The sequence below is a fragment of the Salvia hispanica genome, chromosome 1, assembly GCF_029641045.1.
Source record: "Salvia hispanica isolate PSC_SH4W2 chromosome 1, Shi_PSC_v1, whole genome shotgun sequence".
Taxonomy (NCBI): Eukaryota; Viridiplantae; Streptophyta; class Magnoliopsida; order Lamiales; family Lamiaceae; genus Salvia; species Salvia hispanica.
In genome coordinates this window covers 9,381,581-9,392,372 of record NC_142692.1, presented here as the reverse complement: position 1 = coordinate 9,392,372, position 10,792 = coordinate 9,381,581, and the positions used below count along the sequence as shown (strand labels likewise).

Genomic DNA, 10,792 nt, shown 5'->3' with positions numbered 1-10,792 from the left:
TACTCCTATAAGTTTATAAATAAATACGAAGAAATGTAGGTGAATTGGCTTACGTCTACTCTTTGAAAACATGAAAAGCGCCTTCTCCGCCACCAAAATACAATACCCAATTATATTCCGGCGGCTGACCAAATTCAATTATCGCCTCCCACCCACCTAGAGAAAATAAAATATCCGAAAAATAAAAAATCCCCAAAACCATTTAATTAAGAAAACCCTAAATCGTCTCCACCCTTCCAATTCATCGCCATTCACACACGCAATGCCATTAGCCTGATCGTTACAGCCGGAAATCAATTGTAATTTCTGCTCCACGATGGCCGAAACGCCGGATAGGACGCCGAACCAGACATCGCCGACGCGTTCCAGCTCGGTCACGGAGACGGTGAACGGGTCGCACCGGTTTGTGATACAGGGCTACTCTCTGGCGAAAGGCATGGGCGTAGGGAAACACATAGCGAGCGAAGAATTCACGGTGGGAGGGTACAAATGGGCGATTTATTTCTATCCCGACGGGAAGAACCCCGAGGATAATTCCACCTACGTGTCGGTGTTCATTGCGCTGGCCAGCGAGGGTACTGATGTACGGGCGCTCTTCGAGCTCACGCTAATGGATCAGAGCGGGAAAGGGAAGCATAAGGTGCATAGCCATTTCGATAGGTCGCTCGAGAGCGGCCCCTATACGCTTAAATACCGCGGTAGCATGTGGTGAGTTTATTGTTGCATCAGGATGTAATAACTTCTTATTCTGATAGCCAGCTTATGTTTTGCTGGCTATGTGATTTTATCTGAATTGATTCTTCAATGCTTTACTGGTTTTTTTAAAACAAACGATTATGTTTGCATTCTATATTTTGGGCGTACTGATTCTATTGGTTGAAGCATAAGCTCCAATGTTGTTAATAAATAGATTACTCCGTTGTACAAATCTTTGTGAATAGACCCTTTTGCTTTACTCCACATGAATTGCATTTTTCCCAGCCTAGTAGCATTCTCAAGAGATTTAGACTTCGTGTATACTACACTACTATTTTGTTATGCTGTGGTTGAAAACTTGAAATTATCCTGATAAATGTTGATACGGAAAAGAGCTTAAATTTTTTACTCACACATGTTTTGGCTAATAATGACTGTTTGGTTACATTCTTTTATGTAAGACATTTCTCCATATGGTGGAATATATGTCATGGCTATTTAATATTGAAATTACATGAATAAAGTAAAAACTGCCTTGTTGGAATAAGAAAAAGTGGTTCCTGTTGGACTATCAGGTTTTTAAGATCAGCTCCACATTTGTTAACATGTTTAATTAGTTTGTCCAGTATGGTTTAGCACCTAGAAATATACATCAAACGATGTTATGGAAATTCTTATTGTACATTTCATTGCTTTGTGACAATTAAGGTTCTTTCTGTCTTTGGATTTAATGATAATTAGTTGGTAGTACCGTTAACTTGGAATTTCTTGCTGTCTTTGGGACAATTAAGGTTCTTCCTGTATTACTCCTAGTACTTTAAAGCTGCTAGAGATTCTACCTTAAATAGCTGGGAAGAAAAATTAATCTGGAGGATGACTCAGAAGTCTAAGTCTAAGCTAATGCCCAGGTTTTTATCTAGGACTTTGAGGTTTTGTGACAGGAACATAAGTTTGAACTTTCTTTATTATCATGTGAATACGCCTAATGCATTTCATGAACCTTGTCTTCCTTTCTAAATTGATGTTTTTAACTTCTTCTGTGCCTTAATGCAGGGGATACAAGCGTTTTTTCAGGAGAGCTATGCTTGAAACGTCAGATTATTATCGAGATGATTGCTTGAAAATCAACTGTACTGTTGGAGTTGTTGTTTCTGCTATTGATTGTTCTAGGTTACACTCTATTCAGGTTCCAGATTCTGACATTGGGTCAGACATAGGCATGCTTTTAGAAAACATGGAAGGTTCTGATATCACATTCAATGTATCTGGGGAGAAATTTCATGCCCACAAGTTGGTATTAGCTGCCCGTTCCCCCAAATTTCGGTCTGAACTCCTTGAAGGAGTAGATACTGAAGTGGAAGAGGTTATGGTACCACACATGGAACCTAAAGTTTTTAAGGTGAGTGGATGGTTTTGATCTGCTCTTTCTGGCTCTACCAGAGTAACCATCTTACCTAATAGTTAGCTTATGGTAATTTGCTATTTCTGCACTTATATTGTTGAGGTTGATGAAATAACTTGTCTGTTCATTTCCATGATGGGGAAAGTTGAATACATGATAATATTCTTTGATTCACGACAGGCTCTGCTGCACTTTATCTACAGAGATGCATTGGATGAAAATGAGCTGATAGCATCTAGCTCTTGCTCTACTTCAGTGGTAGCTGACACCTTAACCGGAAAATTGCTGGCTGTAGCTGATCATTATGACTTAGAAAGACTCAAAAGGATATGTGAATCTCATCTTTGCAAGGATATATCTGTAAATTCAGTTGCACAAGTACTTTCTTTGGCAGATCGTTACAATGCTGCAGAATTGAAAGATGTTTGCCTAAAATTTGCCGCTGAGAACCTGGCAGGTATATAACTTGAGGGTTTCTTTCTTTACCCCTTGAATAATTTGGAATCTTGTTATTTCTGATAAAAGAGGAGATTCTCATTGCTTTCACTGGCTCCGTTCCTTATTAAATTTGTGCTATTAATTTGGCATTTCTAGGCTAATATCTTTTTTTACTAACACTTAAGGTTGAGAATGAGATGGAAACATCATCTCAGTGCAGATATATTGAAGTTCTATATCATGGTGCCAATAGATTTTAGATGATAATGTGTATTTCTCAGCTAGATTTGAATACGTATGTTTGTTCTTCTTAGTAGCATCCTAACTTGGAGGAAACACGATTCCCCTTAGGTGTTGGCCTTAAGAGATTTGTCTAAATTTAGCCAATGCCCGAGCTCTTTGGTTTTGTTTGGGGCATTACCCGATGTATTTATTTATTTATAAAAACGAGATCATTTCATGCTTAAATCACCTACTTCTGCTTTCTACTTTCTTCCCTTATCTACTTAACATTTGTTAGTCTGTGTTAGTTTCATTAATTCAATGAAACTATTTGATGTGAGATACTCCCTCCGTCTGCCATTAGGAGTCCCGATCACTTTTGCGCACTCGTTTTATAAAAATGATAATAAATAGTTAAAGTAGAGCAATAGTAAAGTAAGAGAGAGAATAATGTTAAGAAGACTCTTTTCAATATTATTCTTTCTCTTATTTTACCATTTCTCCACTTTAACTATATTTTATCATTTTTACAAAACGAGTGTGCAAAAGTGACCGGGACTCCTAATGGCGGACGGAGGGAGTAATAGTTAAAATTAGTTTTATTGATGAGATAAGTTAAGTTGTACGCACTATTATTTTTAAAATGGGAAAAATAGTTACTTGACTTGCGTTGTGGACAATATATTGTCTTCTTCTCCATGCTCTTTGAGTTTGTACCTTATTTCTAGTAACACTTTGGGGAAAGCGATGATGTGTGATCTAGTTCTGAGGCGACTCAACCAGCTACGATTGTAACCACCATGTATTTTAGTTTTGTATATTGATTCACTGCAACATACAATCTACCATGAATGACTCTTTTTGCAGCTGTCATGCGTTCGGATGGTTTTGAACATCTTAAAGAAAATTGCCCATCTCTACAGTCTGAGCTTTTGAAGACGGTAGCTGGTTGTGATGAAGACTGCAGCAATGGTGGTGGCAAGTCTGGGAGTGTGTGGGCTCAGCTCTCCGACGGTGGTGACAACAGTGGCCGGAGGGTTAGGCAACGAACTTAATTTTGGAAGTAGGAAATGTGTAGATACGGGGTGAGCAATATTTCTGTAACTGTAATTAGCAAGAAATGTGTGTCGTATTTCATTCAGAAAATTATAGTAACAGAGCAGCTGCTACATTTGCTGTATGTCTCGTGAAGTTTGTCTAGAATAATGTACTGTAGCTGATTGTGCTTTTATACGAAATTTCGAAATCAATGTTACGAAGAACGCTAATAGCAGTATTTTCCGGCAAATATGAATGGAAAGTGCCTGAAATCAAGTGACAGAATGCATGCTTTAATCAAATGGCAAGAACGTAGAGAAACAACAAATATCAAGGTCGATATTTGTCAAAATATTCTCGTACAGAGTAATGAAATGAAACACATACAAATGTGCAAAGTTACATTGTTTGCCAGCTAGACATCAATGGCCAAGCATCATAGAATTGTTCTTGAAAAATAAGCCATTTCTGCCCCCAATATTAAGGCCAGAAAGTTGTTCCACAGAAATAGAAAATAGAAGACATATCCAGAGGCTATTGAAAATTTGAGTTTTCTCGAATGCAAACCAGTGGACTAGATGTTAGGCACAATGTTCCAAGTACCGAAATCATGATCAATGTAGCCTGGAGTAGATGAAGTTTCCACTGCATCGACTGCTTTGCTTTCTCTGCTCAAATCGCCACCAAGAAATATTGCTGCATCTTTTAGCTTGTGTTCCACTGCGCCCAAGCAGTTTGAGGCAACTGAGAAATCCCGTCTGGAAAAAATCATCTGGTTTCTTGTCTCAACATTATTAGCATATGGCATTCGAGCCCCGTTCATTGCTTCTTCGTTAACTAAAAATACATCACAGTAATGCTAGATAGCATTAGGAAAAAATACGGATGATTAAATTCAGCGGTACTAAGAGCGATGAAGGTTGTGTAGAAGGAACTTGTACCTGGAAAACCCATGGAAAAGGGCTCATCGAACGAGTTTTCACTGAACACCGATGAGGAAGAATGACCTAAAGAAGAGTTTTGTTCTTCATATGCTTCCCATTCCAACTCGTGGAGAGTATATTCTGAGTCATCCATAATAGTGGAATCATGTGGAGTGTGCAGAGCACTGTTGCTCTTGGAGTTTCTTATAGCGTCTGATTCATTGATTACTGCTTCTAATAGACCGCTATTCTGCTCATTTGGAGGCGTTTGGTGTAAGGTATCAACAGAAGGCAAAGGAGAAGAGGGTGAGGGTGAGGCCCAAGTACCCATCTGAGTTTGGAGTGAAGGGAGCTCCTGCTTCATTGCCCGAGAAGGCTCTGAAGAAGAGTGGCCATTTGAGACGGCATGGCTGCCGTTAGGTAAACTCGAAGCTCTTGCATGGTAAGTTACAGGATTATGATCATATGCAGAGAACACCGAAGATTTACCAATTTGTGTAGAATTATCAATATGGTACTGATTCCCACCAGGGAAAACATTACAGGTAGGAGCATTTAAGCCATTGAACACTGGTTCGGACCATCGAAAACGCTTGGATGGATGAACTGCTGGGAGCAAGGACTTGTTATCGTATGGAGAGTTTGGACCCTGAGTAAGCAGGCTACTTGCGGAAATATCAAGCCAGTTATTAGCAGGAAAATCAAGAAGGCCCTGTGCGTCAAAATTCTTAAATTCCACTCGTGGAATGTGAATTGACTTGAGTTCTGGATGATGCAGATTACCAGATGATAAATTACTCGTATCGTCACTTTGCAGGTTATCGTTCAACGACTTCACACAGATATCAGGTGGTAGGCCAGCACGTTGTCTTCTTTTGATTCTGGTGTTCCAGTAATTCTTAATCTCATTGTCTGTGCGGCCAGGCAACTGCCAGTAGAGATGAAAAGGATGAGAAGATGAGCAATATACTGAATATCACCTTTCTAAGCATGAAAAGTATTTCATCATGTAACCATTAAGTCTTTCCAAGGACCAAGTATGGAGCAAAATATTTTCATCAGAGTTAAAACAGATATGGGAAAGATGCAACTATTTATTGTATCTTTTGGGATGAAAGATCATAGCTAAACTCTAATATATCTTGTTACTAAGGGATCGATACCAGCAATATCACACATAACACATGTGCTTACAAAGCTATAACTCAAAATAAATAATGAATAAATGGTACACATCAACCTTAAAGGCGGAAGATGGTCCCCATTACAGCCCCACAAACTTCAAACCTGTGCATGTAGTAAATTATCTCTATCTATCACATATACAATGCACATCTTTATTCCATTCCTTTATATTTGAAAGTGGGTGATGGTCCACATATTTCTTAACTACAATGATGCCATACAACAAACAAATACCATGCAATGCCATTTTAAACTTAGTGAGGCAGTAGACTGTAAATGATTTTAGAATATGGTGAATAGGGTAAGATACTAGGAGCTGCCTAAATTCCATTGCAAGCTGCCTAAATTCTATTGCACTTTGGCATCAAATGAGGTTGCGTGCATGGGAACCAGTGTTAGAAAATAACCATACGAACTTTACAGGGAAATCTTTTAACTGTATCAATTGATAATGGCTATTATTTCAATCTTGATTAAAAACCATGGAGATGCAGCTGTAGATGATGCATCAGGATGAGAAATGAACTGCCCAAAAGGCACACTTCGGCATTATTGGTGGTGGCATCCATGGTTCCATGCTTAATTATCACACTATGATATGACTATTCCTACAATCATAATTAAATTACCATGCAGATGCAGCTGTAGAAGGCACATGCTTATTTGCAGTGAAATGATGGCATGAGAAATGTCATCCTAAATGCAGAAACAGATAGAACATATGCCAAGATATTTTTGACCAGTCATGAAAATAAATTGAAGCATTGGGACACACCTCAGTAGCCATTCGAGCCCATTTGTTTCCCATATTGGCATGGAGTTTAATTATGAGACTCTCCTCCTCGGCTGTAAATGAACCTTTCTTAAGATCTGGTCTGAGGTGATTCGCCCACCTCAAACGACAACTCTTTCCACAGCGGGCAAGACCTGAGTGTTTCTGAACTGCATTCCAGTTTCCCTCTCCATGTTTTGTAACATATTCAATTAAGATTGCATCTTCTGCAGTAGTCCAAGGACCTTTTTTAAGTGGGCCATTCCCACCGACATTCCCTTCAATACCATCGTCAACAGGCGGGGGATCTGTGCCACTGTTGGAATTCCTCTCGTCACTTTCACACGACATTGTCGTCTCCTAATTTTCAAAATAACAAGAATCAAAAGTTATAGAGCGAGGCAGCATGTGGGACATGATGCATGGTTTTCTAAAAAATAATTCTAAACTTTGTGCAACCCAAAATGTGCAATCTCATTCTCTCACACAAAACTAGTTACCTAACAACCCAACACACCATGGATTTTTTGAGAGAGAGGAAATATAGATCACCGAAAAGTTCTATACCCATATAAACTATGAAGCAACCACACATTATTAGAGATAATAGACATAACACACGCTGCATTCACAATTGGACAAGTCGCGTCGTGTCAATAGGGTCGATTCTCCAATGCAAAAAATGGTGTCTTTGAGAGGCTAATCATGTTCTAAAATTCTACAAAATAATTACTCCTCTGTCTCAAGGTAAGTGATGTGTTCCTTACTGGGACGTCCCTTGCTAAGTGACATATTTCATTTTTTTCTGGTAAATATTAACCACTTTTCTCTACCCAACTTTATTATCTCTTCATTTAACTCACTAAACACAACTTTCTTGATTCTCGTCTCATTGAAATGCATCACGTAAGTCAGGTTAGAGGGAGTAAAATTTGAAATTTTGTAGCACATCATCATAAACCAAGGAAACGACCACACCAAATGTTCACACATTTTAAGAGTCGACTGTCCGACATATCCCTATAACTCAAACTCACAAAACGGAAAGAAAATCAGATTCCGGTTACTTATAATCCTCACTAACAAATAGGCTGATGAATGATTTTCCACGAATGCTAAGTCAAAAGCATTACAATTTCACTATCTTTACTTCTGCGTACAAAAAATATTGTCATAAAATTAAGCAAGCACAAGAAAGGAAAAATATTAAAACTTTCCAAATAACGAGAGAAGCTATTGAATTCTATATATCTAACATTATAATATAATTCCAAATTAACAAAATATCTCTAACAATTATACATAAAATTAGCATAAACAATAACTTTATACAAAGAATATTACTATAATATTCATATTCTCTACCTGGATCCAGCGACCTCTGCAAATTAAATCTTTCCAGATGAAAATCCAGTGTCTTATATCGTAGAATCCAAGACTCGATTTTTTTTCATTTGTGTTTCCTGGGAAAGGCTTTTTTAATATTAGAATATAGAAAATAAACGAAAACAATGCCGCAAACTCAAATCTACGCCAAATTCCGACGAATAAAATAAAAAAAATACCAGCTGAAATCTTTGTTGAAGGTCAGACAAAATCAGAATCGTTACAATGGGAGAATTGAAATTAACAATATTTAAGAATCCCCAGAACCCTAGTCAAGAATTGATTAAAACAAACACCAGATCCACTTGTTCATTAAAATAGATGGAGAGAGAGAAAATGTGTGCGAGAAAAATCAAAGAGAGAGGAATAAAGCTGATACGATGTGAAAATTTGAAAATATAAATATAATTCAAAAAAATAAAAATAAAAATAAAAATAAAAATATATACTCCGTATCAGAGAGAGACGAGAGAATATAATTATCTAAGCTAAAATGGAGAAAGAGATTTGAGGGGTGAAAAACCTCAATTGAGATTGATTGCAGCTGCATGCAAAGAAACTCATAAACACACATCTCCAATTCTGGCCATTCATTTATTCGTAGTGACTTGCATGTATGATTTGTTTTTATTATGTGTTGATTGATTGAACTCTAGCCTTGAATGCTCGACACTTTATATCTCATGGTGAGTGTGTGTGCTGTGTGAGAGAGACGAAGGAGAGAGCTAATCAAAGGCAATAATCTGAAATCCTGAAATACTGCCATTTTAATTTTGACTATGTATCACCTTTATCCATTTTCTTTTATTTAAACTTATTTTATACTATAAAATAATTTTATAAATTCATAAAAATATTATTATATGAAATCTGAAATCATAAATATATAAAATAAAAAATAATTATTAAAAAATATATAATCAAACAAAAGAAAAAATTAATAAGAAACAATATTATTATTTCAAGTTCTGGAATCACAAATTTATACAATAGCAATTTATTGTACCAATAAAAACTTATATAACCAAATAAGTTTATAAACTAAAATTTGCACACAATTCACATATCATTTAAATCACTTTTAGATCTATACTACAAAAGATCAATCACAAACACATATCAATAAAAGTAATGTATAAGAAGATAGCCAAATCGAATAATCGATCAAAATCATCAACAAAAATACAGCAAAATAGCATGGAATTTACAATCGATATCAATATGCATGCATTTAGCCGGAAGAAAAAAAAATCTGGTTGCATACCCTAATAGTATCCCCCGCATCGCCTACTTCCCGTGTAGCTGCCAAATATTCAAAATATCGATTCCAATGCCCATTACTATATTTCCCACAATGTCTCAAACCTATTGTTTAGTACTTATTGAATTTACCTTTATTTACGTCCACAATAATAAATATAGTATAAATGTATATATATTTATTCTAGCACTGTTGTATAAATGATATCGAAATATGATATACTACTATAGTACTACACAGAAAAATAGAGACTTTTATAATATAAATTGCTATATGTTAGTTACCGTGTATGGTTAGGGACCTTAGAGCATCCACAATAGCGGGCAGAGGACGAACTAATATCGTTTTCTTTTATTGCACATTGTGTGAAGATATTGTAGATCTTGCAGAGCCAACTTGATCGCATTAGCCTGCAAAAATGAAGGAAACATCGTTGTGAACCCGAATCAACCATGCCACGATTGAATCATGGAAATGCAAAGGGAGAAACCAAAAATTCTTATGAAACCGCAATACCTGCTCATCAGTAATTCTACGCAGAGGCGAACCACCTCCAATGGCAGCATACCCTTCCTTGCTCTTGGGAGCTCTCAGCGTTGAAATCAGCTATGCTAAGGGACGGTGAAGGAACCCGGGCAACCTTGGAAAACGAATGATGTCCTGTAAGATGGCATAAAAAATAAAAAAATATATATAAACCATCAAATAATAAAACCAAATAATCACATTAATTTATATTACGGTTTTTTTTGGAAATCACTGTCCTCTTAAATGTTTGAATTGTATAGGACCTATTAAATCTAAATCATAGTTACTAAACGTCCATGAAGTTAATAAGTTAGTGGGTAAGTGGTGATGAATGTCATTAGTGGGTAGTTAATCATGAAAAAATGAAGAGTCATAATATTAATATTTCATTTAGGTTTAAATTTAATAATATGGAGTAGTAAGTATATTAGAAAAATCTTTTTATATTATCAATGGCATTCATGTAATTATTCCTTTTTGGAAATCATTATCCTCTTAAATGTTTGAATTGTGTTGGACCTATTAAATCTAAATCATGAAGTTAACAAGTTAGTGGGTAAGTGGTAATGAATGTCATTAGTGGGTAGTTAATCATGAAAAAAAAATGAAAAGTCATAGTATTAATATTTCATTTAGGTTTAAATTTAATAATATGGAGTAGGAAGTATATTAGAAAAATCTTTTTATATTATCAATGGCGTTTATGTAATTATTCCCAAAACTCCCTTTTATATATTTATAGATATGAGGGAGAAAGTGAGAGTTGGGATTAGATGGACCGCGGTGCACTGCGATAATATATTCACTCTATGCTAGAAGTAGAGTCATTTTGCCATTTTATTCTGCTCACTCATTTTACTCTCTTTTATTTTATTCTTTTTTTATTTCTTAATTTCTCTTTTCCTATTTTATTTTTTCTTTACGTAACTCATTTAACCCAA

The 10,792-nt window shown here is 36.2% G+C and overlaps 2 protein-coding genes across 6 annotated transcripts; one reads left to right on the top strand and one right to left on the bottom strand.

The window, feature by feature from the left end:
* The first annotated feature begins 59 nt into the window (after positions 1-59).
* On the top strand, positions 60-4,026 carry LOC125220000 (BTB/POZ and MATH domain-containing protein 4-like). 2 transcript variants are annotated; one of them, XM_048122106.2, is made up of 4 exons: positions 60-708; positions 1,750-2,095; positions 2,279-2,555; positions 3,682-3,907. In XM_048122106.2, the coding sequence occupies exons 1-4, from the start codon at positions 317-319 to the stop codon at positions 3,684-3,686; spliced, it is 1,020 nt and encodes a 339-aa protein (XP_047978063.1). In that variant the 5' UTR covers positions 60-316; the 3' UTR covers positions 3,687-3,907. The 2 variants fall into 2 exon arrangements, with proteins under 2 accessions (XP_047978063.1, XP_047978062.1); XM_048122105.2 differs by having other exon boundaries at positions 61-708; positions 3,626-4,026.
* Positions 4,027-4,113: 87 nt separating this feature from the next.
* LOC125219999 (transcription factor GAMYB-like) lies at positions 4,114-8,711 on the bottom strand. Of its 4 annotated transcripts, none has more exons than XM_048122101.2 (5): positions 8,586-8,711; positions 8,042-8,139; positions 6,680-7,036; positions 4,738-5,647; positions 4,114-4,633 (listed from the first exon to the last, which is right to left on the bottom strand). In XM_048122101.2, exons 3-5 carry the CDS (start codon positions 7,025-7,027, stop codon positions 4,371-4,373), a joined length of 1,521 nt encoding a protein of 506 aa, XP_047978058.1. In that variant the 5' UTR covers positions 7,028-7,036; positions 8,042-8,139; positions 8,586-8,711; the 3' UTR covers positions 4,114-4,370. The 4 variants fall into 4 exon arrangements, with proteins under 4 accessions (XP_047978058.1, XP_088925620.1, XP_047978057.1 ...); XM_089069494.1 differs by lacking the exon at positions 8,586-8,711 and adding an exon at positions 8,242-8,575 and having other exon boundaries at positions 8,042-8,149; XM_048122100.2 differs by lacking the exon at positions 8,586-8,711 and adding an exon at positions 8,242-8,575.
* Between the last annotated feature and the right edge of the window lie 2,081 nt (positions 8,712-10,792).

Bases quoted from the DNA above. Each gene is read 5' to 3' on its own strand.
- LOC125219999 (XM_048122101.2), bottom strand. From the start codon at position 7,027: ATGTCGTGTGAAAGTGACGAGAGGAATTCCAACAGTGGCACAGATCCC. The intron at 5,648-6,679 runs GTGTGTCCCAAT...CTCTACTGGCAG, and splicing joins GGGCTCGAATGGCTACTGAG to TTGCCTGGCCGCACAGACAA. The intron at 4,634-4,737 runs GTACAAGTTCCT...ATGTATTTTTAG, and splicing joins CTTTTCCATGGGTTTTCCAG to TTAACGAAGAAGCAATGAAC.
- LOC125220000 (XM_048122105.2), top strand. From the start codon at position 317: ATGGCCGAAACGCCGGATAGGACGCCGAACCAGACATCGCCGACGCGT. The intron at 2,096-2,278 runs GTGAGTGGATGG...GATTCACGACAG, and splicing joins TGGAACCTAAAGTTTTTAAG to GCTCTGCTGCACTTTATCTA. The intron at 2,556-3,625 runs GTATATAACTTG...CTCTTTTTGCAG, and splicing joins TGCCGCTGAGAACCTGGCAG to CTGTCATGCGTTCGGATGGT.